The sequence below is a fragment of the Ranitomeya imitator genome, chromosome 7 (assembly GCF_032444005.1).
Source record: "Ranitomeya imitator isolate aRanImi1 chromosome 7, aRanImi1.pri, whole genome shotgun sequence".
Classification (NCBI taxonomy): Eukaryota; Metazoa; Chordata; class Amphibia; order Anura; family Dendrobatidae; genus Ranitomeya; species Ranitomeya imitator.
In genome coordinates this window covers 144435510-144459554 of record NC_091288.1, presented here as the reverse complement: position 1 = coordinate 144459554, position 24045 = coordinate 144435510, and the positions used below count along the sequence as shown (strand labels likewise).

General features: G+C 44.0%; 1 protein-coding gene across 2 annotated transcripts in view; it reads right to left on the bottom strand.

The window, feature by feature from the left end:
• Positions 1-24045, bottom strand: part of DNAH7 (dynein axonemal heavy chain 7) — a 560306-nt gene that overhangs the window by 466897 nt on the left and 69364 nt on the right. Inside the window, exons 6-7 of one of the 2 annotated variants that reach the window (XM_069733889.1) lie at positions 18740-18920; positions 8565-8637 (exon numbers count right to left, since the gene is read on the bottom strand). In XM_069733889.1, the coding sequence (XP_069589990.1) occupies positions 8565-8637; positions 18740-18920 (254 nt within the window). Of the gene's footprint in view, positions 1-8564; positions 8638-18739; positions 18921-24045 lie in introns of those variants that run through there. The other variant, XM_069733890.1, reaches the window with a different exon arrangement.

Genomic DNA, 24045 nt, shown 5'->3' with positions numbered 1-24045 from the left:
TTGGCTTATCTTGCTGACTCAGCCTCTAGCTCTTTTGCCTCCTCTCGTGAAACTGGTAAATGTCAAAGCAGCGCGTCGTTAGTGGATGTTCACGGTCAGGGACAAGTCGCTTCCTTGTCCTCTTCAGCAAAAACAACAACAGAGAAGAATGCAGCAGGCGACACAACGGGTTACTCCATGGAGCTCTTTACACATACCGTCCCTGGCTTAGAAAGTGAAGCAGTTAACAGTCCATGCCCATTACAAGTTGAATCTGACATGGAGTGCACTGATGCACAGCCACAGCCAGACTACTATGCTGGTCCTTTGACTCAGACCACAACATTGCCCTCGCAGGGTGCTGATCAAGAATCAGACCCTGATGAGACTATGTTGCCCCATCACGAACGCTATACCACCGACCGACACGGTGACACAGACGAAGTTGCACACGAGCTACAAGAAGAGGTAATAGATGACCCAGTTCTTGACCCCGATTGGCAGCCATTGGGGGAACAGGGTGCAGGCGGCAGCAGTTCTGAAGCGGAGGAGGAGGGGCCGCAGCAGGCATCAACATCGCAACAGGTTCCATCTGCCGGGCCCGTATCTTGCCCAAAACGCGTGGCAAAGCTAAAACCTGTTGGAGGACAGCGTGGCCATCCGGTTAAAGCTCAGTCTGCAATGCCTGAAAAGGTATCCGATGCTAGAAAGAGTGCAGTCTGGCATTTTTTTAAACAACATCCAATTGATCAGCGCAAAGTCATCTGTCAAAAATGTTCAACTACCTTAAGCAGAGGACAGAATCTGAAAAGTCTCAATACAAGTTGCATGCATAGACATTTAACCACCATGCATTTGCAAGCCTGGACTAACTACCAAACGTCCCTTAAGGTTGTAGCACCCTCGGCCAATGAAGCTAGTCAGCAACGCAACATCCCTTCCGGCAGTGTAGGGCCACCATTTTCCGCACCACCTGCAGTATCTGTGCAGGTTTCTTTGCCAGGCCAAAGCCGTCAGGGTCAGGGAATCACCAGTTTCGTAGTAGGAAACACTGCATCTAGGGCACCGGTGGCAACAATACCATCTCCCACCGTCTCTCAGTCTGCCATGTCCACCGGCACCCCCGCTAGTTCCACGATCTCCAGCTCTCCAGTCCAGCTCACCCTACATGAGACTATGGTTAGAAAAAGGAAGTACTTAGCCTCGCATCCGCGTACACAGGGTTTGAACGCACACATAGCTAGACTAATCTCGTTAGAGATGATGCCCTACCGGTTAGTTGAAAGCGAAGATTTCAAAGCCCTGATGGACTACGCTGTACCACGCTACGAGCTACCCAGTCGACACTTTTTTTCCAGAAAAGCCATCCCAGCCCTCCACCAGCATGTTAAAGAGCGCATCGTCCATGCACTCAGGCAATCTGTGAGCACAAAGGTGCACCTGACAACAGATGCATGGACCAGTAGGCATGGCCAGGGACGTTACGTGTCCATCACGGCACACTGGGTAAATGTGGTGGATGCAGGGTCCACAGGGGACAGCAAGTTTGGGACAGTTCTGCCTAGCCCACGGTCTAGGAAACAATTGGCTGTAGCCGTTCGCACCCCCTCCTCCTCCTCTTCGTCCTCCTGCAGAAGCGAGAGCTCGTCCACAGACCGCAGTCGCACAACCACTCCATCCGCAGCTGCCACTGTTGCACACCAGGTCTCCCATTATGGGGCAGCTACTGGCAAACGTCAGCAGGCTGTATTGGCTATGAAGTGTTTGGGCGACAACAGACACACCGCGGAAGTTCTGTCCGAGTTCTTGCAGAAAGAAACGCAGTCGTGGCTGGGCACTGTAGATCTTGAGGCAGGCAAGGTAGTGAGTGATAACGGAAGGAATTTCATGGCTGCCATCTCCCTTTCCCAACTGAAACACATTCCTTGCCTGGCTCACACCTTAAACCTGGTGGTGCAGTGCTTCCTGAAAAGTTATCCGGGGTTATCTGACCTGCTCCTCAAAGTGCGTGGACTTTGCTCACATATCCGCCGTTCGCCCGTACACTCCAGCCGTATGCAGACCTATCAGCGTTCTTTGAACCTTCCCCAGCATCGCCTAATCATAGACGTTGCAACAAGGTGGAACTCAACACTGCACATGCTTCAGAGACTGTGTGAACAGAGGCGGGCTGTTATGTTTTTGTGGCAGGATACACATACACGGGCAGGCAGTAGGATGGCAGACATGGAGTTGTCAGGTGTGCAGTGGTCGAAGATTCAAGACATGTGTCAAGTCCTTCAGTGTTTTGAGGAATGCACACGGCTGGTTAGTGCAGACAACGCCATAATAAGCATGAGCATCCCCCTAATGCGTCTGCTGATGCAAAGTTTGACGCACATAAAGGATCAGGCGTCTGTAGCTGAGGAAGAGGAAAGCCTTGATGACAGTCAGCCATTGTCTGGCCAGGGCAGTGTACAGGACGAGGTAGCGGGCGAAGAGGAGGAGGAGGACGAGGAGGATGATGGGGATGATTATATTTTTAATGAGGAAGCTTTTCCGGGGCCACTGGAAATTGGTGGCGCGGCAAGGCCGGGTTCTGTTTTTTTTGAGGGACACAAGTGACGTGGATTTGCCTGAAACTGCCCCTCAACCAAGCACAACCGCAGATTTGAGAACTGGAACTTTGGCCCACATGGCGGATTATGCCTTACGTATCCTCAAAAGGGACACACGCATAACTAAAATGATGAATGATGACGATTACTGGTTGGCCTGCCTCCTTGATCCTCGCTATAAAGGCAAATTGCAAAATATAATGCCACATGAGAACTTGGAACTAATATTAGCAACCAAACAATCAACTCTTGTTGACCGTTTGCTTCTGGCATTCCCTGCACACAGCGCCCGTGATCGTTCTCACACGAGCTGCAGGGGCCAGCAGACCAGAGGAGTTAGAGGGGCAGAAATCAGAAGTGGCGTTGGCCAGAGGGGTTTTCTGACCAGGTTGTGGAGTGATTTTGCTATGACCGCAGACAGGACAGGTACTGCAGCATCAATTCAAAGTGACAGGAGACAACATTTGTCCAGTATGGTTACAAACTATTTTTCATCCCTTATCGATGTTCTCCCTCAACCGTAATTCCCATTTGATTACTAGGCATCAAAATTAGACACCTGGCCAGAATTGGCAGAATATGCATTGCAGGAGCTTGCTTGCCCGGCAGCTAGTGTCCTATCAGAAAGAGTATTCAGTGCTGCAGGTTCAATACTAACAGAAAAAAGGACTCGTCTGGCTACCCAAAATGTAGATGATCTAACCTTCATTAAAATGAACCACAACTGGATTTCGAAATCTTTTGCCCCACCTTGCCCGGCTGACACCTAGCTTTCCTATGAAAAGGTCTTGCCTGTGGACTATTCTGAATGCCTTTTCCAATCTCGTAATTTTCTGCACCTGATTGTCCAGCATACGACATGTTTACACCTCACTAAATGGCCAAACTCCCCACACGGGGCCGTGGTATCGACACTTGGCGACAGCACCCGTGAGAGTGCAGTTTGTCTGAAGAGGTGGGTGAGCCCGCTTTTGGTCGACGGCACTGCCACTGGGTCCCTCCTAATACAATAAAGTGTCTCTGGCGGTGGTGGTGCGCACCCAACGTCAGACACACCGTTGTAATATGAGGGGCCCTGGGCCTGTACCGCCGGCCACAAGACAGTTTCCCCCCACCCCAGCTCAAACAGTGCTCTACCACTTGCAAAATTATCTCACAGCTCCACCAATGTTTAGTCTATGCGCTGACATCCTTCAATGCCTGCCACTGACAATACCATTGTATTGACATTTTTGTTATGTTAGGCCTTCGATGCCTGTCTGTGGTCACTCCTTCCACTAGGCCTCCACTGACCACACCACTGCTGCCCGTGTACCCCTGGAACCAATTTAAAATTGCCTACAGCCATGTGTTATTATTTTAGGCCTTCGATGCCTGTCTGCGGTCACTCCTTCCACTAGGCCTCCACTGACCACACCACTGCTGCCCGTGTACCCCTGGAACCAATTTAAAATTGCCTACAGCCATGTGTTATTATTTTAGGCCTTCGATGCCTGTCTGCGGTCACTCCTTCCACTAGGCTTCCACTGACCACACCACTGCTGCCCGTGTACCCCTGGAACCAATTTAAAATTGCCTACAGCCATGTGTTATTATTTTAGGCCTTCGATGCCTGTCTGCGGTTACTCCTTCCACTAGGCCTCCACTGACCACACCACTGCTGCCCGTGTACCCCTGTAACCAATTTAAAATTGCCTACAGCCATGTGTTATTATTTTAGGCCTTCGATGCCTGTCTGCGGTGACTCCTTCCACTAGGCCTCCACTGACCACACCACTGCTGCCCGTGTACCCCTGGAACCAATTTAAAATTGCCTACAGCCATGTGTTATTATTTTAGGCCTTCGATGCCTGTCTGCGGTCACTCCTTCCACTAGGCCTCCACTGACCACACCACTGCTGCCCGTGTACCCCTGGAACCAATTTAAAATTGCCTACAGCCATGTGTTATTATTTTAGGCCTTCGATGCCTGTCTGCGGTCACTCCTTCCACTAGGCATCCACTGACCACACCACTGCTGCCCGTGTACCCCTGTAACCAATTTAAAATTGCCTACAGCCATGTGTTATTATTTTAGGCCTTCGATGCCTGTCTGTGGTCACTCCTTCCACTAGGCCTCCACTGACCACACCACTGCTGCCCGTGTACCCCTGGAACCAATTTAAAATTGCCTACAGCCATGTGTTATTATTTTAGGCCTTCGATGCCTGTCTGCGGTCACTCCTTCCACTAGGCCTCCACTGACCACACCACTGCTGCCCGTGTACCCCTGGAACCAATTTAAAATTGCCTACAGCCATGTGTTATTATTTTAGGCCTTCGATGCCTGTCTGCGGTTACTCCTTCCACTAGGCCTCCACTGACCACACCACTGCTGCCCGTGTACCCCTGTAACCAATTTAAAATTGCCTACAGCCATGTGTTATTATTTTAGGCCTTAGATGCCTGTCTGCGGTGACTCCTTCCACTAGGCCTCCACTGACCACACCACTGCTGCCCGTGTACCCCTGGAACCAATTTAAAATTGCCTACAGCCATGTGTTATTATTTTAGGCCTTCGATGCCTGTCTGCGGTTACTCCTTCCACTAGGCCTCCACTGACCACACCACTGCTGCCCGTGTACCCCTGTAACCAATTTAAAATTGCCTACAGCCATGTGTTATTATTTTAGGCCTTCGATGCCTGTCTGCGGTGACTCCTTCCACTAGGCCTCCACTGACCACACCACTGCTGCCCGTGTACCCCTGGAACCAATTTAAAATTGCCTACAGCCATGTGTTATTATTTTAGGCCTTCGATGCCTGTCTGCGGTCACTCCTTCCACTAGGCCTCCACTGACCACACCACTGCTGCCCGTGTACCCCTGGAACCAACATCAGAAAATATAAAAATAAGTATTTTGCTTATAAAAAAGAAAATACTGGAGAGATATCAAATGCAGACATTTTAACATTAAAAACAAACACATACAACAAAAATCTGGTACAGTACTAAAAATGGCCACCAGCTACAATAACTTTCTCCTGCAAGTAGTTAACTGAAAGGTTTTTTCAATTTTAAACACAGATATGGCATCCACCGAGTGTTGTCCTGTCGCGTCTTCTTTATATTATTGCCAAGAAGATGCAAAACAATGAAAATAATAAAATCATTATTTACCAAAAAAATAGAGTAAGTCAAAACCACATTGCAAATAAACATTCATTACAAATAAAGAAGCAGGGCGCGTCCGAGGGTGAGTATATACCTAATAAGAATATAATCACCCTCGGACGCGCCCTGCTTCTTTCCGACAGCCTTCCTTCCTAAGAATCAGCCCTTCCGTGGTGTAGAGAGAGGGTTTGTTACACTCCAAGGTGTTCCCCAGGTTGCCTTTCCTGAGCTTCGATCTTCCGGCTCTCGTTTAGTAGTTGTTGGAAACTACGCTGCATTGGGCCTACAAATTGGGTATGGGGTGTAGAGAGATGGTGTGTTCCACTCCAAGGTGTTCCCCAGGTTGCCTTTCCTGAGCTTCGATCTTCCGGCTCTCGTTTAGTAGTTGTTGGAAACTACGCTGCATTAGGCCTACAAATTGGGTATGGGGTGTAGAGAGATGGTGTGTTCCACTGTAGAGAGATGGTGTGTTCCACTCCAAGGTGTTCCCCAGGTTTCCTCTCCATTGCTTCGATCTTCCGGCTCTCGTTTAGTAGTTGTTGGAAACTACGCTGCATTAGGCCTACAAATTGGGTATGGGGTGTAGAGAGATGGTGTGTTACACTCCAAGGTGTTCCCCAGGTTTCCTCTCCATTGCTTCGATCTTCCGGCTCTCGTTTAGTAGTTGTTGGAAACTACGCTGCATTAGGCCTACAAATTGGGTATGGGGTGTAGAGAGATGGTGTGTTACACTCCAAGGTGTTCCCCAGGTTTCCTATCCATTGCTTCGATCTTCCGGCTCTCGTTTAGTAGTTGTTGGAAACTATGCTGCATTGGGCCTACAAATTGGGTATGGGGTGTAGAGAGATGGTGTGTTCCACTCCAAGGTGTTCTCCAGGTTGCCTTTCCTGAGCTTCGATCTTCCGGCTCTCGTTTAGTAGTTGTTGGAAACTACGCTGCATTGGGCCTACAAATTGGGTATGGGGTGTAGAGAGATGGTGTGTTCCACTCCAAGGTGTTCTCCAGGTTGCCTTTCCTGAACTTCTATCTTCAGGCTCTCATTAAATTGTGGTTAAACGGAACAACTGCATTTGGCGTACTAGTTGGTTTGGGGCCTACTATCAGTGTCTGCCGCTCCTTGCTGTTCTCCTGGTTTCCTGTCCTGAAATTCCGTTTTCAGGCGCTCGTTAAGTAGTTGTTAATGTTAGACTGCATTTGGCCTACTAGTTGGGTTGGGGCCTACTATCGGTGTCTGCCACTCCTTGCTGTTCTCCTCCACTGAACAAAGCTGTGCCGCCTGTTTACTACTGTTGCCAATTTTGAACTGCATTTCGACTACTTACTGATTTGGGCCTACTCTCTGTGTCAGCCTCTCATTCCAGTTGTCCTCCACTGCAATGCCCCCTGATTAGTCCTGTGTTACCAATTTTGAACTGCATTTAGCCCACTTTATTCTTTGGGCCTTTATCTGTGTTTCCTCCTCATCCTGCCCATTGCCCAGCCAGTGATAGATGAGTCTGCTGGTACATTGACCCATAACGCAACATTTCCCGTGCACGCTACACTGCAAGATTGTGACCCTGCTGAAAGTCAGGTCCCCCTTCCCGCATACCATACCACCTTACACGGGGACAAACAGGAAGGTGCAGATGAAAGTGCAGGTTCCTTCATCAGGTGGGGGGAGGAATACTAGTTGGCGACGTCACTGGCACAGGGCCTCTCATGGTACGCAAAAGTGTTGCTGCCGGTGGGAGGCGCCCCCGCCGTGCAAACACACCGCTGTACTTTGAGGGGCCCTGTGCCAGTGCCAATGCCAACGAGTGGGCCCCCCCTGCTTGCTCAGGTTCACAGCACTTGCAAAGTTGAAATACTTACCTCTCCCTGCTCCACTGCCGTGACGTGGTCCAGATTTCCTGGGCCCACTAATTACTTGAACCAGCCCTACCCACCACAACTTTAGCCAAATGACCCCCAATTTCAAATGCCTTCCAATTATTATAAGGTAAATTACGCTTGACAAGCTTCATTAAGAAGAATGGATGGTTTTGACATTAAAATGGGCACTCTAGGTGTTTTCCTGGCCCCCACTCACTGCCGACTATGCTGCCCCATTGACTTGCATTGGGTTTCGTGTTTCGGTCGATCCCGACTTTACGTCATAATCGGGCGATTTCACTCGACCCGACTTTTGAGATAGTCGGGTTTTGCGAAACCCGGCTCGACTCTAAAAAGGTCAAGGTCGCTCAACTCTTATTGATAGACCTCTGAGATGTTTATTTTTAGTTTATATTTTTAAATATTGTCATTTATACAAAACATAGTGCGTTATTAGCAAGATATACTGTATATGCAACAAAATAACAGCTCTTGTATCGAATACTCTTTTACTCATAAAACTACAATGGCCAGTACTTTGTACAAAATTTTGTAGCTGAAACAGACGCTTCCCAGCAAAATCATGTGCCAATTCAGACTAATAACCCTGGTATGAATGAATAATGGCATCTAAACATCGTTCAAACTTCTCCCAATGATGCACGAGCATTTTGATAATGGACAATGCTTTTTCCAGTATGATGGACACCATGTGACCAGAAAAAAAGTCACAACTAAGCATCTTAGTGAACAAAACATTGGCATTTTGGGTCCATGCCCAGGAAGCACCTCAGATCTCAATTCTATTGCGAACCTGTGGTCAATCCTCAAATAGCCAATGGACAAACAAAAACACAGAAATTGTAATTGACTCGAAGCACTGATTAGACAAGAATGGGAGGTCATCAGTCAGGATTTCGCCCACAACCTGATATTCAGCCTGCCAGGGTGAATTGCAAAAGTCTTGAAAAATGACTTACTCAGCACGATGTGGTTCCAAAGCTGGTTCTTTAATCTCATTCTTCTCTCTTGGATCTTTTAAAACAAAATCAACTAAAAGAAACAAAGAATATATAGGTATGACGGGCAAGAGAATGTCAGCTATTTAAAATGTACGTTTTTGCATGTAAAATAATGTTAATAGTTCCATTAAATGGGATTTCTAAACTTTTGTAAAATAGACATAAACTGAATAAAGAGAGAGAAGGGTAAAAAGAAAGAAATTGAAACACCCAAATTGCGTCTTTTGGGCAACCCTGCCAAAAAATGAAATAAAAAATGATCAAAATATCATATATACCCCAAATTGGTAGTAAGAAAAGGGACCAAGCCACAGCTCCATTTATGTAAAAATAAAAACAATATGGGCCTCGGAGAATAGTACCAAAATTAAATTTATTTATTTTTTTGTGCAAATTTTAATTTTCTTACCACTTAAATGGAATCTCTGACCAGGGTTTTGGCAATTAATCTGTGAGTAGCATAACTCTGATTACAGACAGGAACCCTGATTACAGTGATTTATTACGCCCTGTGCTGCTTGCTGCAGTTTTGATAAAATCACTGTTTTATCAGCAGGGGATTATTACAACACTACTTGGTCTACTGCTATGTTGTCCTCCATATTCATGAAGTCTTGATCTGCAGCAGAGAAACCAGTGATTTTAGGAAAACTGCAGCGAGCAGCCCAGAAATTGATACATCGCTGGAATCTGTGTCTGCCCTTAGGCCTCTTTCACATGTCAGTGTCTCCAGTACGTGTAGTGACAGTTTTCTCATGTACCGGAGACACTGACACATGTAGACCCATTCAAATGAATGGGTCTATGCACATGCCTGCATGTTTTCACGGACCGTGTGTCCGTGTGCAAAACACGGAGACATGTCCGCTTTTCTCCGGCAGCACGGTCTGCAAAGCGTCCCGCACACTTACACACGGAGAACAGTGTGCACTCTCTTCCGTGTGCACGTACCGCCCGCAGGAGAGACAGTGCTACAGTAAACGCTGTCCCCCCTGCGTATGGTGCTGAAGGCGGCATTCATCTCTTCTCCCCGCAGGAGAGAAGAGATGAAAAATCAAGTTTTTGTTTTTTTTTGCTAAAAATAAAGTTTGGGGGTTACCTCCTGCCTCCCATCCCCCGTGCGCCCGCCCGCTTGCAGAGAAATACTCACCCAGCTCCCGCGATGTCTCCTCTCAGCGCCGGCAGCTTGTCCTGCGTGAGCGGTCACGTGGTACAGCACATTACAGTGATGAATATCCGCATATTCATCACTAATGAGCAGTAATTTTGGTATCACTCAAAATTACAGCTCATCCAACAAAAAATAATCTCTAATACAGAAATATCAATGGAACATTTAAAAAGTTATGACTCTTGAAAAAAAAATGAAAATGCCCAGTCGGGAAGAGGTTAAGAACCTCAAAAGGGGTTAGGTGCTAGAGCGGAAGCCAAGGCTCTCCTCCCAATCCATTCAGAACAGCTCAGGGTGTGGGCTACCTAATATTTATCGTTAGAACACAGCTATGGGGGGCTCCTTGATCCCTTCATGGATGAGTGAGATTCCTTTTTTGCCATTTTAATTTCCATCAACATAGTCCTACAAATGCTAGTTTTTTAGGTGGCTGATCTGTAGTTTTGAAAGACATCATTTAATTTACAAAATAATGTATTGAAAAGCAGAAAAAGATTCAAGTGGGGTGAAATAGTGAAATAAAAAGCAATTTTGTAACTATTTTGGTGGGTTTATTTTTACAATGTAATTGTGTGTTTATTGTGCGGCACCAAACTTGGAAAGATTTTTTAGATTCTAATAGTAATTATTGGCTTGTGCCACAATCTTTTAAGAACCAAACTTTTTTTTATAGTGACTTTATACTTCTAGTCCCCCCAAATGAACTTGTACCTGAGTTTTTTGATCACTTGTTCTATAGACTCCAATACTAAAGTATTACAGTATATAGTGAAACTGACAGTCTCCTAAAAAGCCCATTGTCACGACTCGGTTGTTGGGTGACCCGGGACCAGGGGCTCTTTCCCTGTCCTTAACAATAGAGTGCCCTAGCTCATCCTGTTCCCCAGGTTACTACGGAAGGTGAAGATGCCGGGGCCATGTCCCTTATCTGATCTCCTGAATCCACCCTCAGTCTGTACCCTTCCCCACCCAGGGAAGAGGGGAGGAGTTGTGCACCATAGTGCACAACCTGACGAACAAGGTAACATGAACAAGGGAAAAGGATAATACCAGGAATATAAATATTCACTCACATATAACAGAGGAATGCACCAGGGAGTGGAGAATGGGGAAAAACCAAAGTAAGAGGAGGAAAAAGAATTATCACACAAACCCAAGCAACAGTCACAGATATCCACCAAACTCCTTCTCATATAACCACCAACTACTATCCTTCCAGCCATGCAGGATAAGCTAGCCTTGACGATGTGTGTCAGTCAGGAACCAGATTATATAGGGGATAGGAGTGGCTAACCATGCTCAGCTGAGAGCCCTAGCTCTCAGAGCTCTCAACATGGCCGATTAATCCCTGTACTGCAAAAATAAATTTACACCATTTCCTCCACCACGGGGGCTTATCTTTTACTCCCTACTGCTGCCCCATACCCAGAAATATCAGACACATATAAAAGGGCAACGCACATCAAATTAACTCTAAAACTACTGGCACCCCTAGAGCTCCTTGATATGCCAATGTATACAACTGGAGACAGTGACAACCTCCATTGGTGACCGGCACTGTGGCAAACTGCGAAGTCGCTGCTCATTGCACCGGGGATCCCTCCTGCCCCTTCTCTCCTAGGTAGTGATAAATGCTACGTACTCTCACAGCTTCAAATCGGCAAGGAGGTAACTTGCTTCTACTTATTGAGAGTAAAATCTACCATAACTATCCTGCAACCTGCTTAAAACGACAGAACAGCAGTGTGATCAACCTGCAGTACTCCTCTGACACCTTCTGGTGATTTATAGGAATTGCTGCTGCAGTCAAATTTTTGCTTTATTTTTATTAAGTTTTTTACTCTTCTTTTTTTTTTTTTTTTTCTCCTCAGCGATTATCTCAAGCTCTCATACCCTTAAATCATCTGAGTGATAACTTGTTGTGCATTCATATAATACAAGCTCCTTTACAACTCTGCTACATCTTACTTATATCAACAGAGAGCTAGTAAGAAAAAGTCACAGTCCACCGCTGCCATCTTCTGGTGACTTACAGGAACTGCTGCTCAAACCAAATTTTTATTTCAATTTTATTAAGTTTTTCATTTTCTTTTACAATTCTATTTAGTTTTTTCTCATCTGCGTACTCTATCCCCGGTCGAAACCGGTCAGCCATAAAGCGCAAAATTATGCTCAAACAATAGAGAACCGTTTCTCAACAATGAACTAACACTTCTCACTCGAATGTCCAAGTGGTGACCATTGCATATCACGCCATCAGAAGCTTTACTATGGGTAAAACACACAAAGAGCGTGATAAAATTTCAGCTAAACCTCTCGCTGACACTCAAACTCGTAAAGCACATGGAAATTTAGATAAATATCTTAAAAAGGGGGCAGATATGCCGCAGACTCCCTCAAAAAAATCATATAAGAGAGCTATCTCTTCAGATGTCTTGGAAGACTCCGATTCCAGTGGGGAGGGCTCTGACTGCGAATCCACTTTGGAGGACTCAGCCCCAATCTCTAGAGCCTTCATGAAAAAACTACTTGCACAAACCATGCAGCCACTTTTGGAAGAAATTTCTGGGTTGCGTGCAGATCTACAACATATGGGCCAGAGAGTGGAAACCCTAGAATCCGCCAACATGGAAGCGACTGACGCCATCTTATCCCTACGTGACCAACTCCTACAACAACAGCACCAACTTAACACTGCCCTCCTAGCTGCGGAGGACCAGGAAAACCGCAGCAGAAGAAAAAACATCAGGCTGAGAGGCGTTCCTGAATCCTTTGCTCGGGAATCACTGGATAAGGTCACCAGGGAAATTTTCTCTGACCTCCTAGGGAAAGAGAGAGCGGAATCCATTGTCATTGAGAGAGTTCATCGCGCCCTCAAACCCAGGCCTAAACAGGGAGAACCGCCAAGAGACATAATCTGCGGCCTACTGAGCTTCGTTGATACCACAGCGGTCCTAACTGGCGCTAGGGAAAAAGACAATCTCTTATATGAGGGTGCTCATTTACAACTCTTCCAGGATCTTGCCCCATCCACTCTGGCTAAACGAAGAATTCTCAAACCACTCCTATCCAAACTGAGGTCACGCGGCTTGATGTATAGGTGGCTCTACCCCTTCGGTCTGGCCATCACGGTGGGCAACCGCCAGATCACAATACGATCCCCGTCAGACCTTGATGAAGCCTGGCCGACTCTTGACATTTCGCCGATAGACATTCCCTCCTGGATGCCAGTTGACACAGGATGGAATTTCCCTAAACTGACAAAAACACAAGAATGGTCAGTTAAAAAGAAACACGCTTCTCCTAAACCGAAGAAAACCGCCCCTAAAGTTCTCCCAACATGAAGCAGACCGGTTATGCTGGTTTGGTTTTCTCTTCCCCTTGACAGGGGCGAAAATTACGACCTGACTCCTGAGTCTTTTTTCTTTTTTATCTTTCACCAAACCAAGTTCTCCTTATGATTCTTTTTCTCCTGTTGCCAATGGCTTTTCTCATCTGTTCACATCGTCTGGAGCCGATAGAATTTTTGTCACTTCTCTGGACTTGGAGAAAAACTCCATATTGTTAATTGTATTATGTTTCTGTCCCTTAATACTATTGTTTGTTCGGTACTTTGATAATGGCTACACTGCTATGTTCAAATATTTTTTCTCTTGCCTTTTAAGACAAGTTGTAGAGGTCGCCACTTGGACCTTCTCTCGCTTATGTCTGGGTTCTTGTACCCCCCCCCTGCGATAAGCGAGCTGTATTTTGTATATAGTTGGTTAACCACCATGTTTTATTTTTTTCTCAGGCTCTATGGTGTGACGGAGGATTCTGAGGAAGGAGTGGATGGCAACTAATCGAACTGACGCGGGCACGGTCACGGTAGCGTCCTTTAATGTGAAAGGTTTAAATTCCCCTGCAAAACGCAGTCAGATCCTAACACTGTTAAAAAAACAATCTACACAAATAGCCTTCTTGCAAGAAACTCACTTTAAAATGGGAAGGACCCCTAATATGTCTTTCTCCCCTTTCCCAACTTGGTACAACAGCTGTTCCCCCTCCGCCTCTAGAGGAGTAAGTATTGCGCTTAAAAAGGGTCTCCCATTCATACTAGAGGATAGTCTGACTGATTCGGAAGGCAGATTTGTTTTTATAAAAGGGCTATTAGCAAACACAAAAATAACCTTAGCAAATTTATACGCCCCAAATACAAACCAGACACAATGGATTCTCAAATCATTGGACACTTTACAGCTTTTTAAGGAAGGTTTATTGATTGTGGGTGGGGACCTAAACCTGACTCTTCAACCTAACCTAGACACCTCTAGTGGTTCCTCTTCCATTCCTCAAAAATCGAGACAAAAACTCCTAAATAAGCTAAACTCTTTACAACTAATAGACCCCTGGCGAAGCTTCTACCCCACAACGAAAGACTACACATTCTTCTCGTCACCACACAACTCTTATCATCGCATTGATTACTTTCTAGTACAATCTCGAGCCTTACATCTAGTAAAATCTTCTAAAATTGGCACAATCACTTTATCAGATCATGCCCCTGTTTTTATTGAGATTCTCATCACCACGTTACCTAGGCCCGCTATGACCTGGAGACTTAATGAATCGTTGATTGATAGCCCGAGACATACAGACAAACTTAGAGCCATCATCTCTCATTTCTTCAGTGAAAACATAAATACGGGTCATCTCACTCCCATTATATGGGAAACACATAAAGCTGTTCTCAGGGGTGAACTCATCTCACTTAGCTCGTACATTAAAAAACAAAGAGAAAAAGAAATCCAATCTCTCCTCCACCAAATAACAATTGCAGAACGTACACATAAAAGTACTAAATCACCCGAGTCTCACCAGGATCTTGTTTTTCTTCGTAACAAGCTCAAAAACTTATTAAATGTAAAGTCTGCGAAATTGTTTATGTATTGCAGACACCGCTTTTATTTGCATGGCAATAAAAGTGGGAAACTCACCACACAATTGCTAAAGAAGCAAAAAGAGAAAAAATTCATTAAAAAAATTGTTGCGTCGACGGGCAGGAGAGTGGTGGACTCAAAAGAGATTGCGGAGACCTTCCGGCAATACTATGAATCCCTATATAACCTGCCCCTTTCTGATGATATGAAAAATTGTCCGACAGCCATGACTAAAATCCAAACTTTTTTGGCCTCTCTTCCCCTTCCAAAAATCTCCCCTGAGGAAGGTAACGCACTCACGGCCAAAATTACACTTAAAGAATTAGAAGACATCTTAAAAACCATCCCGAATGGGAAGGCACCTGGCCCCGACGGTTTCCCGGTGGGCTATTACAAAAAGTTCTCTGATATTCTTCTTCCCCACCTAGTTGATCTGTTTAATTCCTTTCTAGAAGGGAAGCTCCCACCTCGCCAGGCACTAGAGGCCTACATTGCTATTATACCTAAGGAGGGGAAAGACGACAGCCTGTGTAGCAATTACCGCCCTATTTCATTGCTCAACACTGATCTGAAACTGTGGGCTAAGGTGTTGGCTTCGAGGTTGAATGGTGTCTTGGGCAGAATTATTCGGCCTGACCAGGTGGGTTTCGTGAAGGGTCGCGAAGGCAAACATAATTCTACTAAAATCCTCCACGCTATTTCATATGCAAAGAAGACTAAGACTCCATTGACTATTCTGTCGACTGATGCTGAAAAAGCATTTGACAGAATTAGCTGGAGATACATGGTCTGTACGCTTCAAAAGTTTGCCTTTCCACAAGCCTTTATAGATGCTGTAATGTCCCTCTACGTAGATCCATCTGCTAGGGTCGGTGTGAACGGTATTTTTTCCGAACCATTTAATATATCTAACGGTACCAGACAGGGCTGTCCTCTTTCTCCCTCCCTCTTTATCATGGTCATGGAAACCCTGATGGAAAAGATTAGACAGGATAGTGAGATCATAGGCCTTAAGATGGGTAAACTAGAGGTCAAAGTAGCTGCTTTTGCTGACGACCTTTTAATCTTAACCTCCAATCCCAAAACATCTTTCCCGAAGTTAATGTCCTTGTTTGCTGATTTTGGTGAGATATCTAACTTTAAAATAAACACAAATAAATCTGAAGCATTAAATGTCTCAGCAAACAACTCAGATATCCTGGTTTTAAAAGAAAACACCCCTTTTAATTGGCCATCAGAGAAACTAAAATATCTTGGAATTTATCTAACGGCCGACCCTTCCTCCCTATATAAATGTAATTATACTCCCCTTCTGACACGGCTTCAAGCGGACTTAAAAAATTACGACATACCTTATTTATCTTGGATGGGCAGAATAAATGTCTTTAAATCTTATATTTTCCCCAAAATATTTTATACCATGAACATGGTTCCCATACCCCTTCCCAACTCATTCTTCCATTCAGCCAACCAACTGATCTCCCAGTTTATATGGAAATACAAAAGAGCCAGACTCCCTTTTAAAATTCTCTCTCTTCCTAGAGGTAGCGGTGGTCTTGGCCTTCCAGACATCAAAACCTATTACAAAGCCATACATATTGCTAGATGGTTTAACCTGGTAAAACCCAATCCAGAAAATCTCAGTACAAATCTAGAACTTGCTATACTAGGGGATGAAGCTGATCTCTAGTCGTCTTTTAATTGCACACGCATAAAATCTAATGAGATCCTGTCCAACACCCTATATATAAAACGTTCCCTTATACCAAACCAGATTCCGTATTGTCATTTTCTAGACAGTATTCCAATTAAGATCATCCCATGGTTGGTGGACCCTACCTATGAGGACGTTTATGGGCTCTGGACATCCCTACCAGACGCCCCAATTTCTCAGTTCCTTTCAAACCGAATACCTTGCATTGATAATTGGCCGATTAGTGCCACAAAACAACCTACTAATTTTCTCCAGAAATATCACATACACCGTATAATGACCGCGTTTAGAACTAAGATAAACCAATCTACGGATTGGCTCTGGCTTGACTTGCTAGTGAAGTTGAAAACTCCAATCACTAAACTGGTTTCTAAACTATATGCGAACCTCCTCAAAAGTTCAACTCAATTTAAACCTTTATATCTTTCTTCCTGGGAGACGGAGTTGGGACGGACGCTTTCCCCTCATGAGACTCAGCGGGTATTAGCCAATTCCCATGGATTCTCCAGATGCATCCTATTACAGGAAAATACATTTAAGATCCTTTCCAGGTGGTATTATACCCCAGAAAGACTGTTTCATTTGGGATTGGTGGATTCCCCGCTGTGTTGGAGGTGTTCTCGATGTGTGGGGTCCTTAGCGCATATCTTCTGGCTCTGTCCGGAATTAAAACAATTTTGGGCAGATGTAAATATGTCTTTGCACGATATGGGCCTGATAGATCGGGATCTAACTCCCCAGGAGGTGTTGCTCTCTCTTCCTTCTTCCTCTTTTAACCCAAAGAAACACGACTTACTACCCATTTTATTAGCGGCCGCAAAACACTTAATCTCATTACACTGGAGAAAAACATCTCCCCCAACGCTGGAGGAATGGATCCTCAAAGTCCAAGATTTATATCGTTTGGAGGAATTATCTAGTTGGGAAACACGCTCTCACGAGAGATTCAAGGATTCTTGGCTTCCATGGGAAGTGTTTTTGTCCCCTACTCCTGGGTTGGGGGCGGAAGACCCCCCTTGAGGACTTCATCTACTAATTCCCTACCAAGAGTTCTGTTTTAACCCTTCCAACGTATCTTTTCTTTAGCAAGACGCGATGACCGTCCCGACTTTATTTCTTGCATGTTCCAGCCCTCCTCCACCTCATCTGAATTCAATTTTATCCGCGGTAAAATAGTCCTTCCGTCACGCCTTCTAGCCTTACAAATTTCTATTATAACTTGTACTGTATCTAGGGCTAGTTCTTTGCAGTCCTGAAATTTTGTTCTAAGTTCTGTAAGCTCAATTGTCTTCACTGTCTAAAGAATGCATACGTATAATTCAGATGCAATAATTATCCTTAGACATATTATAAAATGACAAATACCTGTATTTCTTGACATGAGAGCGAATGTTTACTGTTTTATTTCTGTTAATTGAAAACTTAAATAAAGAATTTCAAAAAAAAAAAAAAAAAAAAAAATAAAATAAATTTACACCATTTAAAAAGAAGGTGAAGTGCTTCTTTTCAGCGCAAGAGTAGGAGCAATCAGACGCTGTGGTCTTCTGGCTCCTCTCTGTCGCGGTAATCCCGTGACACCCATCCTGAGAAACAAGGTGGCAACAACAGAAGGATTCAGCAAACCCAAAGCTCCAATGGAAATCCATCAGGATCACACGATCTGTTCGCAAGTTGGGGGAATGTGGGTGCCAATGCCTGCGTGAATGCCCAACCAGCCCATTTAAATGCTTCTGTCAATGATTGACTGCAAATCTAAATGATTAAACAGCAGCTAGTTTTGGTACCTGTTCTAAGGACACAGTCAGACGGCCATATAGTACGACCAAGGATCACATTACAATGCTTGGACTGGCTATCAGCTATCAGCCGCCAGGTAGTCCATGCATTGCTACGTGATCATCGGCTGTTTAAACGGCCATCTGACTGAGCCCTTAGATGTACATCTGTAATACAGATAAACAACCACCGATGAAGGTGGTAAAGAGTGTGTTCTTGCCTTAAGGCCTTTGCAGCAGGCACAAGAGGAAAGGTATGGACTATGTTACTTTTCAGGTTCTGGGTAAAAAGCTCAGAGACTGGACAGCTGGGGTACCATAATGTGGTTAGTTAGTGCTGTGTGTGAACATAATAAAGTTGGTTTAGGTCATTTTTTAGCCTAATCCACTGTGTTTGATCAAAGGTTCTTCCTGTGTTCCTGTGTCAAATCCTTCCGAGAAGATGGTGATCCCATGAGATGATTTGCCCGAGTTGTCACACTTTATATAAAATGACAAATGAATTACAAATTTGCTACAAGATCAAAAAGAGCTTGAAGTGAAAAGAAACTCACCAATTGCCTTCTTTACACTGAGAAGATAATCTTCTTTCATTTCATCTGACAAGATGTTGATACTCTCATTGTAAACCTTTAAGTGTTCCGGCACCAAATAAAAGACATTTTCTAGCCATGAATCTTCCATTGCTGCTACATGCTCTGTGTCAATCCCATGACTTATGTAGTAATTGTATCTCTAATGTGAGGAAAAAGCAAATGATGGAAACGAAAAATACTGTACGGTATTAGCATGTGTTACCACAATCTCATTTGTCAGGTAGGGAATTTCCTAATTAGGACCTCTAAAATATTTTTTCATTGACGAAATTTGATACAGTAAGGGTTTGTTCACACTGTGTTTTTTTCCAGCTGCCAAAAATTATGAGTTTTGCAGTGAAAGCTTCTTCAACAAATTGTCCTTCTTTGGGAGTTTTTTGAACTAAGCATTTTCTGCAGCAGTTTGGAGATATTGGGGGGGTTTTTTAGAGTATTTTTCCTGGAGGCGGTTGATGCAGCCTTTTGAGTGGACAGTATCTAGCATTTTCCGTCAGGAGCAGTTTCAAAGAAATGACATGTACTTTTTTCCTCCAATCAGGCATTTTTGAAAGTCTAAGCATTTAAAAGATGCACAAAAGCCTGACCATGTGGACAACAAGTTATCTTTACATACAAATGAATAGGAAGAGCATTTTGTTAGTGCTTTTTCATAGTTACATAGTTACATAGTTATTAAGGTTGAAGGAAGACTTTAAGTCCATCTAGTTCAACCCATAGCCTAACCTAACATGCCCTAACATGTTGATCCAGAGGAAGGCAAAAAAAAACCATGTGGCAAAGAGTAAGCTCCACATTGGGGAAAAAAAATTCCTTCCCGACTCCACATACGGCAATCAGACTAGTTCCCTGGATCAACGCCCTATCAAGGAATCTAGTACATATACCCTGTAACATTATACTTTTCCAGAAAGGTATCTAGTCCCCTCTTAAATTTAAGTAACGAATCACTCATTACAACATCATACGGCAGAGAGTTCCATAGTCTCACTGCTCTTACAGTAAAGAATCCGTGTCTGTTATTATGCTTAAATCTTCTTTCCTCCAGACACAGAGGATGCCCCCTTGTCCCTGTCTCAGGTCTATGATTAAAAAGATCATCAGAAAGGTCTTTGTACTGTCCCCTCATATATTTATACATTAAAATAAGATCACCCCTTAGCCTTCGTTTTTCCAAACTAAATAGCCCCACGTGTAATAACCTGTCTTGGTATTGCAGACCCCCCAGTCCTCTAATAACCTTGGTCGCTCTTCTCTGCACCAGCTCTAGTTCAGCTATGTCTTTCTTATACACCGGAGACCAGAACTGTGCACAGAATTCTAAGTGTGGTCGAACTAGTGACTTATATAGAGGTAAAAATATGTTCTCCTCATGAGCATCTATGCTTCTTTTTTATGCATCCCATTATTTTATTTGCCTTTGTAGCAGCTGCCTGGCACTGGCCACTGAATATGAGTTTGTCATCCACCCATACTCCCAGGTCTTTTTCATTGACAGTTTTGCCCAGAGTTTTAGAATTAAGCACATAATTATACATCTTATTACTTCTACCCAAGTGCATGACCTTACATTTATCCCCATTAGGCTATATTCACACTTTGCGGATTTTGCTGCGGATCCGCAGCGGATTTGAACGCTGCGGATCTGCAGCAGTTTCCCATGAGTTTACAGTACAATGTAAACCTATGGGAAACAAAAAACGCAGTGCACATGCTGCGGAAAAAAACGCGCGGAAACGCTGCGGTTTACATTCCGCAGCATGTCACTTCTTTTCTGCGGATTTTCATCTGCTTCAATAGGAAACTGCAGATGAAAATCCGCAGAAGAAACCGCAGTAAAAACCGCGATAAATCCGCAGTAAAAACCGCGACGGGTTTTCACTGCGGATTTTGGAATTCTGCTGCGGAAAAATCCGCAGTGGAATCCGCAAAGTGTGAACATAGCCTTAAAGCTCATTTGCCATTTATCAGCCCAAGCTTCTAGTTTACATAAATCCTTCTGTAATATAAAATTGTCCTGCTCTGTATTGATTACCCTGCAGAGTTTAGTGTCATCTGCAAATATTGAAATTCTACTCTGAATGCCCCCTACAAGGTCATTAATAAATATGTTAAAAAGAAGAGGGCCCAATACTGACCCCTGTGGTACCCCACTGCTAACCGCGACCCAATCCGAGTGTGTTCCATTAATAACCACCCTTTGTTTCCTATCCCTGAGCCAGCTCTCAACCCACTTACACATATTTTCCCCTATCCCCATTATTCTCATTTTATGTATCAACCTTGAGCAGCGGAGCTGCTCAAAAAACATTGGAAAAGGACACAGTGTGAACACAGAGGACACAGAGCTTTTTGAGGAGCTGTGTCAGTTGGACAGAGGGCAAGAGCTGGCTGTGTAACATAAGACGGCAGCTGCCACTATTGCTGTTGTCAATCACTGAGGCCTGTGATTCAGGCCTGACCACAAAAAATGCTATACAAGTCAATGGCAGCATTACAAAAAAAAACAAGCCTGCTTCGAATAAAAAATATAAAAGCTATGGGTCTCGATACACATTTGTATCACTATAAGGCTGCCATCACACGTTCAGTATTTGGTCAGAATTTTACATCAGTATTTGTAAGCCAAAACCAATGGTGGAACAATTAGAGGAAAAGTATAATAGAAACATATGGACCACTTCTGCATTTATCACTCACTCCTGGTTTTGGCTTACAAATACTGATGTAAAATACTGACCAAATACTGATAGTGTGACGGCAACCTAATTGTACTGACCTGGAGCATCATGTAACTAATCCATATTTACCAGAATGAACGCTATAAAAACCAAAACCCAAGAAACCACGGCAGAATGGCGTAGTTTTTCATCGCTTCACATCACTTGGATTTTCCTTCAGGTCATTATATGATAAAGTGAATTTTGTAATTTAGGGCCCCTTTCCATTTGTGAGGAAAACGGACGAGTGCAATCCGATAAAAAATCGGATTGCACTCGGACCAATGTTAATCAATATGTGACACTCCATTTGCGATTTTTTTCCCAGCCGAAATCGGACTGAGAAAAATCTGTGTCGGCTGAGAAAAAAATCGCAGCATGCTGCGTATTGCTGAGATTCTCGGACGAGACTCGCCAATGCAAGTCAATGGGTGCGAGAAAAAAAACGCACAGCACTCGCACCATGCGAGTGCTGTCCGATTTTTACGCACCCGTGTCCTTAGAAAAGCCGGCAATTCAGCGCAGAGTACAGTAAAATCACACTGACAGGTTAGATGAGAGCAGATATATACACATAGAATAGGTATATATACATATATATATATGTCAGGGAGACACCTATATATATATATTTATATTTAATGCAGCGTGAGATAGCTTTAAAGCTGGTAATTCAATTACCGGCTTTTGCTTTCTCCTTCACAAACCCGACATGATATGAGACCTGGTTTACATACAGTAAACCATCTCATATCACCATTTTTTTTGCATATTCTACACTACTAATGCTAGTAGTGTGTATATGCAAAATTTGGGCGTTCTAGCTATTATATTTAAGGGTTAAATGGCGGAAAAAATTGGCGTGGGCTCCCGCACAATTTTCTCCGCCAGAGTAGTAAAGCCAGTGACTGAGGGCAGATATTAATAGCCTGGAGAGGGTCCATGGTTATTGGCCCCCCCCTGGCTAAAAACATCTGCCCCCAGCCACCCCAGAAAAGGCACATCTGGAAGATGCGCCTATTCTGGCACTTGGCCACTCTCTTCCCATTCCCGTGTAGCGGTGGGATATGGGGTAATGAAGGGTTAATGCCACCTTGCAATTGTAAGGTGACATTAAGCCTAATTAATAATGGAGAGGCGTCAATTATGACACCTATCCATTATTAATCCAATTGAAAGAAAGGGTTAAAAAAATACACACACATTATTAAAAATTATTTTAATGAAATAAATAAAAAATTACAACAACCTTTGTTTTTAACGCCCAATCCACTCAGTGAAGACCCTCGTTCTGTGACAAAAAATAATAATAAACCAACAATATACTTACCTTCCACAGATCTGTAAAGTCCAACGATGTAAATCCTTCTGAAGGGGTTAAAACATTTTGCAGCCAGGAGCTTTGCTAATGCAATGCTACTCCTCGCTGCAAAACCCCTGGGAATGAGTCTAAATATAGATCAATGAGCTATATTTAGCTTCATTTGCGGTGAGGCGCCCTCTGCTGGCTGTTCATAGATCGTGGGAACTTTCCTTGAAAGCTCCCAGGCTTTCTAGGAAAGTTCCCACGATCTATGAACAGCCAGCAGAGGGCGCCTCACCGCAAATGAAGCTAAATATAGCTCATTGATCTATATTTAGACTCATTCCCAGGGGTTTTGCAGCGAGGAGTAGCATTGCATTAGCAAAGCTCCTGGCTGCAAAATGTTTTAACCCCTTCAGAAGGATTTACATAGTTGGACTTTACAGATCTGTGGAAGGTAAGTATATTGTTGGTTTATTATTATTTTTTGTCACAGAACGAGGGTCTTCACTGAGTGGATTGGGCGTTAAATAAAAAATTACAACAACCTTTGTTTTTATTTCATTAAAATAATTTTTAATAATGTGTGTGTGTATTTTTTTAACCCTTTCTTTCAATTGGATTAATAATGGATAGGTGTCATAATTGACGCCTCTCCATTATTAATTAGGCTTAATGTCACCTTACAATTGCAAGGTGGCATTAACCCTTCATTACCCCATATCCCACCGCTACACGGGAATGGGAAGAGAGTGGCCAAGTGCCAGAATAGGCGCATCTTCCAGATGTGCCTTTTCTGGGGTGGCTGGGGGCAGATGTTTTTAGCCAGGGGGGGGCCAATAACCATGGACCCTCTCCAGGCTATTAATATCTGCCCTCAGTCACTGGCTTTACTACTCTGGCGGAGAAAATTGTGCGGGAGCCCACGCCAATTTTTTCCGCCATTTAACCCTTAAATATAATAGCTAGAACGCCCAAATTTTGCATATACACACTACTAACATTAGTAGTGTGGAATATGCAAAAAAAATGGTGATATGAGATGGTTTACTGTATGTAAACCAGGTCTCATATCATGTCGGGTTTGTGAAGGAGAAAGCAAAAGCCGGTAATTGAATTACCAGCTTTAAAGCTATCTAGCGCTGCATTAAATATAAATATATATATATAGGTGTCTCCCTGACATATATATATGTATATATACCTATTCTATGTGTATATATCTACTCTAATCTAACCTGTCA